Here is a 6,857-nt window from a genome sequence, read left to right as displayed (position 1 = left end):
TGCCATGGTGGTCATAGCTCAAGCGGAATGCAAAGTCCGTTCCAGCAACAGTGGCCTGGCAGACTCCAGGAAGGAATCATGTATAAAAACGGGATCAATGCCAGCATCTTTAAAAATATATACCGACTTAACCATATCCAAATAGATTGTTCATAATCACAGCTTCAGTCAACTTTGTCTAAGGATTCTCATTTAAAAAGAAAATGGCTCCCATCCGTGTCGCCCTGATCGGCTTATCAGCCAGCGCCAAAACATCATGGGCTGCCGAAGGCCACCTCCCATACCTCCTCTCCACACGCGGACGCCAGCACTACACCATCACCGCGCTTCTCAACTCCAGCACAAAAGCCGCCGAAGCAGCCCGTGCCCATTATGGACTTCCTGACAACGTCAAAGCCTACGGCGACCCGGAGGCTCTGGCGCAGGATCCCAATGTCGACCTCGTGGTCTGCAATACCCGCGTCGATACGCACTTCGACGTCGTTGCACCGTCTGCAAGGGCGGGCAAGGCGATTTATGTCGAGTGGCCTCTTACCGAAGACCTCAAGAGCTCGGAAGAGCTCGCAAGACTGGTTGCGCAATCTGGCCAGGGCAGCATCATCGGACTACAGGGGCAGGTGACGCGAGTCGTGCTGAAGATCAAAGATGTCGTTGAATCTGGACGTATCGGAAAGGTTCTGGGGAGCGACATCGAAGCTTATGGGAACCTCCTACCACGGGACGAACTCCCCGAGGGGCTGGCGTATTTCGCGGAGAGGAAAGTGGGGGGAAATCCGGTCACGATTGCGTTTGCGCACATGATTGACTATGTCCACCATGTCCTCGGGGAGTTCGAGGGTGGCGGAAAGACGTTTGATAGCCGGTTGCAGATCCAACGCCCTAAAGTCAAAGTCCTTAGCAACGGCACGGAGCGGTTTGTTCAGTCTGACGTACCGGACTTCATAGCTCTCCACGGGGCGCTCCAGGGTTGCAATGCCATCGACGGCGCGACTCTCGCCGTCCGCTTCCGAAACGGACCGCCGTTTAAAGGGCGGCCTGCTTTTGTGTGGAAAATCGTCGGAGAGAGGGGGGAAATCGAGGTCGAGAGCCCCTCCGGGCCGTATTTGCATTCGGACTCGTATGGTAAGCCCATTGTGATTCGGGTCCATGATCATGCAAAGGACGACGTGGAGGAGGTAGCTTGGGGTTGGGAGGATTGGCAGGAAGAGTTGCCGGTTCGTGCGAGGAACGTGGGGGAGGTTTATGAGAGGTTTGCGAGATGGGTCGAGGCTGGAAGGGGGGATGTTGAGGAAGGTGGGCGGTGGCCTACAATTGAAGATGCCACCTTGCGAATGAAGGAGTTGGAAGCTCTGTCGCAAGGATTCGGAAAGGTATCTGGATGATTGTGATTACCAAACAGAAAACAGGTTCATGTGTATCGGGTACATAAGAAAGGGGTGTTTTGCAACTTCATGTAGTGGCTCGAGTGCGCGAATCTATTAATATCTACTGGAGGAGCATCAGCTACCTCTTAAGAGGTTCGCAAGATCAATGAAATTCCGTTCCAAAACTTGGACACATATTTCAAACTCCTTAGATTAGTTAATATCAACTGTTACGTTGCTCGCTCTTGATGCGTTGAAGTGATTGGTAAAGGCTTTCTGCAACTTCGTCGGGTGGGTCTTTGATTGTGTCTGCCACCAGAGCCACTGCCTCTTTGACAATCTTCCTGTCAACGCTTGCGCCGTGGTTAATGAGCAATCTCAACGAAGGCTCCCACTCTATCCAAGTGTCTTCTGCTTCTACCGCTCTCCTGAGTCTTAACTCGCTTTTCATAATTACCACAACATAGCTCAAGATAGCTCCCCAGACAGTCACTCGTCCATATACCCGAAAGTTAACGTCGGCACCCTTATTAAGGCAGCATGCAATCATCTCTAGATGCGGAGGAAACTGAGCGATTGCATCGAGGAGCAGAGGCCGCCACACGGGACGATGCCGTCCAATTGAGCCTCCCGTAAGTTTCGCAATGAGCTTGGTGGTTAGGCTGACTCGCTGGCGCCAAAGACAAGGGCTCATTCTCTCCAAGCATCCAGCTGAAGCTTTGCGCCTGACGTACTCCACCACACCACTCTGCGCCGCGAGTGAGAGAAATGGGACGCCACCGTCAATTGTTGCTGCCCCTATAGACCGAGTTTGCCGATCGAATATAGCTCTTTCCAAGTTTTTGCCACCATATTCGTCGCGCAGAATACCCCCACCGTCAACCTTCTTCTGTAGCACCAGGTCTAGACTGTCCAGCAAAGCTATCATACTAGTTGAGTTTTCTGGTCGGGTTTTGGAAGCTGCATAAAGACATTGGATCGCATACATCAACTGTGGACCGTGTATACCGTGAACAAGTCTGGTGGGGAAAGTCATCTTGAGAATCGAGAGATTTGCAGAACAAATGTAAAGCTGACAGTCGAAGGTCTCAGTGGCGGCTTGAATTTTCGAAAAAACCGCTGGACTTCTGATGTAATCTTTTACAGTTCTGTGGAGATACTGAACAGATCCGTGATTCCGAGGGAAAAAGTGCTTTGCTAGAGATCTGAAAGATGTGACCTCAAGGAGCCCTTTACATCTACCATTAATTCTCCGTCTCATCGTCTCAATACGGATTTGGATTGCACTATCATTAAGTTCCCGAAGTCGAAGATTGATAGGGTATCTGACGTCTTCGTCGGCGAAAGAGAAGAGGAGAGCAGAAGGGGGCTCATCGAATGCTTCCATGAGCCAGAAATATTGGGCGGCATGTTCGAAATAAAACGGATCCAGAGACTCAAGAATGACGCTGTATAACCTTTCTAAGTCCGGCGGCAGTAGATCGAGCCGTTTCTGTATGTCGACGACTCTGTCGTCGTGTTGCAGGCCAGTGATAAGCGACTGGACCACCAGACTGACCCAGAGGAAAACCCCCGAGGACTTCCGTATTATGTTCTCAATCAATCCACTTGCATAATTAGGTTCTCTTTGTGACAGTCGTCGAAAACCTTCATCGTTTTCAAACTTGTTGGTCACGAATGCCTTGATATCTGTATACGTCAGGTCTTCGAGCTTGAGACTCGGTCTGTGCTGAAAAGCATCTTCAAACACAAGCCAAGGACGACTCGAGACGCAGAGCTTAACATTTGGATGAGATGTGATGTCTTGAAACAACTTGATAAGTGTGTTCAGTTCTCCGGAGAACTCATCAAGTCCGTCAACAAAGAGGCAGATACTGTTATCTTTCTGCGCCTCTCTGATGACGAGAGAAAACAGTCTTCTCAGGTCTTCTTCGGTTCGGTGGAGAAGCTTGCCGCTGAACAGGGACATTGCCTCCCAGTAGATTGGAGCTACACGAGGGATTATTTCGGGGCAATTCTGCAGGATCTGGAATACAAGGGACATATATAAACCCTTTGGTGATGATTCCATCTTTGAGCCAGAAGCCCAGAAGTAGAAGGATGCGATGATCAAAGATCGATCCTTAGCCCATTTCAGAAGGTGTGGGTAGCATCGTCCCTGTGCGATTTTTGATGGAGGAGCGTCGTCTTCTCTGGGTTCGTTGTTAACTGAAGCTTCGGCGCTGCAGATGAACTTCATCAGAGTAGATTTCCCCGAACCAGCTTTCCCCGTGATCCAGTAAAGGGAAACATCGGATTCGAGCCACTCCTTGAAGTTCGCCCACTTCGCTGTCTTTTCTGAAAGAGGCTCGAATAGCCATTGAAAGGTATCTTCGTGTGCCTTAATGATCCTTAGATATCGATCATCCATGGCATCATAAACAAGATTGGCCAAGAAGGCAGCTTGAAAAACTTCTTCGCGAGGGCTTGATTGATCGGCCATCGGATAACCTCCCACAGCAACTTGGGCCGTGCTCTCTGGAGTACTGAGAAGTCGTCGAATGATGGCATCTCGCAATCTTTGAGCACTGGCCATCTGTTCTCCAGGTTTGGCGTCAAGCGTGCGAGTAATAAAGGCAATTACCGCGTCGCCAGGCTCATCCCACGAAGTTTCTTCATCTCCTTCAACATCACCGGATGAAGACACGTGAAGTTTTCCGGTGCTTTCCTGAATGATACCGAGCTTCTGAAGAATGGTATTTTGTTGCTCCTTTGATTCTGTTGCATAATCCCTGTATTGAAGAGGCACGGTCAGCAACTGCGGCACAATTGATTGAGCAAGACGTGAAGAAATGGACCAGTTGCTTCCGAGTAAATCTGAGATCCGTGTGACACTACTATACAAAAACAACGAAAAGCCACAATTTCTTACCATAGTGAATGAAGAACAGCGGTCTGAAGACCCTGGCTAAAGAGCATAACATCGCTTCTCAGGTCTTCAACCTTTTTCTGATTCCATGTTGCCTTGAACGCAGTAGTAACGGTTTCCCACGCGGTCCTGTTGTCTATCAGACCAATACGATCCAGGGTTCCCTATATCTCAAAGAACTTCTTAGAGCATTCCTCAGATACGTGTAAGATTTCTGTTTGTTTCGACGAAAGTGCCGTGCGCTCAGCTTCGGATATGTGCAGCCGCTGCGATGAGGCCTGCTGGCGAGTCACAAGATTGCGCAGCTCACGGAGTTCGTCATGAGCGCTTCTACCAGCACGATGGATCTTTATGCATTTGTCAATAAACCTCGTAGCGAACTCGGTAAATTGAAGGACGTTGCCAGCAAGAGCAAAAGCCGCAACAGTCTCTGCCATACTGAGTAGAGCCAGACGTGGTCGATGCTGGGAGAATCTTGAGCTGAAATAAGAACGATGGGGATGGGGGCGGGGAGAAGGAAAACACGTGTTCGTAGCCTTATCTATACTTCTGCCAGTTGTCATCGCCCAGCCTCGAAACCCGTTAAGTAGGTGTGAACATCAGGCTGCCGATATTACACCGCATCGGTCTTGTGGCTGTGCGTATGCATCACGCCCCATTCGGTGAGGCTAGACTGTCAGCTATCTTTTTTCCAGCGCTAGCAAATGCAAGGGGAAATATGACAGTGTAAAATAGTGAAAAGATTGGGAAAACGGGGATAGAATGATAGAATAAGGGGCATATAATGATAGAAGCATAAGAGTATTGATGGAAACCGGTATATAGACTAATCACTACGATGATAGAATAGAGGATTAAGTAGACATGTCGTTAGAAATAGCCAAGATTGGCTCTACTAACTCTTAGTAGATCGCTGCCTGACCTTTATTATTCGCCAGGGCAACTCGTAGATAGCATACGTCACAAGTGAGTATGAGGAACTCATCCCGCCAAAAGATTTCCCAATTCACTATCTGTTTGAAGCAGAAAAATTATCACGATCACGGGAAATGGAGAGTCAAACTTTGCGAGCAAGATCATCGAATAGAATATGGAACCCGTATTGAAACAGAAAATAAGCAATTAAAAAACAGATTCTTTAATCCTCAGCCACATCCCCCATCCCTTTGTTACACCGACTGTTTTCACATAAATCCTATCGCAGCCATTCTGATTGGGAGAATTCTGACCTTTGTATGATATACTTTGGAAGCACTGTCGTCTTCGTGGACGTTTGGAACGCCCTTAACAACCCGACTCTATATGACACTCTTCGCCATCATGAGTGTGACAGAAGCGTAAGGCCGCTATTGAAAAATCGCCCATGACAAGCGCCACTGCCGCTAAACCTCGGGTGAGATCTTGTTTAAGGGGCTAGATTGAGACCGGCAGACTGTCCATAGGTAGTTTGTACCTAAATTACCGGCAGTGGAGGTCGCCGTTGTCTCTCAGGTGGGTGCAGCGGTTGCTGTCGTAGTGGTAGGCAAGCTAAGAAATATGTTCCGTCAGCGTAGAACATAGCTTTGACAGCAGTTGAAAGTGGTGACTCACGTTGATGTATCCGCCCTCAGAGTGTGTGTAGAATTGGTTATTTCCCTCCATATACATACAGTCGTAGCTGTAACGAGTATTAGTAGATGCTTAAGTGGCCTGAATTGAATACTGCTCTCTTACTCGGTGTTGAGAGCACCAAGAGTGAGCTTGGCACTGGTGAGGCCGATGATTCCCTGGGGCGTTGAAGGCCATAGCCCTTGTTGTAGCAAATTGCGGCAGGATACTTGACCCGGTCGGGGTTGTTATCCCACATGCGCTTGACAGTGTTCTTGGTAAAATTCTCGCGAACCTAGAGAGAGAGTCAGACATCGTTGTTTGAAACATTGAAGAGATGAACAGAATGTGTTTTCTGCATGCTTACCGGGTTCCAGAAAGCCATGGAGGCAAGACCACCAATAGCGGCATGGATAGCCGCAGTGACAACAGACGCAAAAACGTTGATAGCGGGGCCGGCAATGACGGCGACAGCTGGGCTAACGCGCTTCTGCAGAGCTTGCGTGTCCTGTCCTTCAGGGGCTGGCTCGACGACGAACTTTCCGTCCGCACCCTTATGTCCCGTGAGCGAGACGGAAACACCGGAGGGTGGAGCATCGGCACGCTGCTGAAGGCTCTCGACGGCCTCGAGAGACATGTCGTCACCAGCGGCGGCTCGGTCCTCGATGGTTTCGATATCAACCTGGGGCAAAGCCAAGGCATTGACAGTAGAGGCGCAGAGAGCAACCTGAAGAAGAGTGCCAGCGGAGAAACGCATCGTGGAGAGGTTTGAAGTAAAGAATGTTTGGTTCTGTAAAGAATGAATGTTGAAACTTGGAAAGATCGAAAGTAGACAGTGAAGTGAGCGTAGAATGATGAAGTAGTGGGTGAGAACCATTACTTTACAATGCGCATCGCGGCTCTTCTTATACTTCGAGGTGAATCGATAAGGAACGCAGTCTTTTTACCTTCTCGAATATCTCTCTCGTCTGTTGCTAGCGTGCCTTGATGTCAGTAGC

General features: G+C 49.2%; 2 protein-coding genes across 2 annotated transcripts; one reads left to right on the top strand and one right to left on the bottom strand.

The window, feature by feature from the left end:
• Positions 1–203: 203 nt before the first annotated feature.
• On the top strand, positions 204–1,382 carry ColSpa_04426 (dehydrogenase aclE; the record flags this gene model as incomplete). The annotated part of the gene is made up of 1 exon (XM_049270638.1): positions 204–1,382. One exon carries the CDS (start codon positions 204–206, stop codon positions 1,380–1,382), a length of 1,179 nt encoding a protein of 392 aa, XP_049126595.1.
• A 4,559-nt stretch (positions 1,383–5,941) lies between these two features.
• On the bottom strand, positions 5,942–6,616 carry ColSpa_04425 (uncharacterized protein; the record flags this gene model as incomplete). Its single annotated transcript, XM_049270637.1, has 2 exons — positions 5,942–6,154; positions 6,227–6,616. The coding sequence occupies 2 exons, from the start codon at positions 6,614–6,616 to the stop codon at positions 5,942–5,944; spliced, it is 603 nt and encodes a 200-aa protein (XP_049126594.1).
• Positions 6,617–6,857: the final 241 nt, after the last annotated feature.

This window comes from Colletotrichum spaethianum (genome assembly GCF_022836535.1).
Source record: "Colletotrichum spaethianum MAFF 239500 DNA, contig09, whole genome shotgun sequence".
Taxonomy (NCBI): domain Eukaryota; kingdom Fungi; phylum Ascomycota; class Sordariomycetes; order Glomerellales; family Glomerellaceae; genus Colletotrichum; species Colletotrichum spaethianum.
Note: the sequence above shows the minus strand (reverse complement) of the source record. Positions and strands in the feature narration are given on the sequence as shown.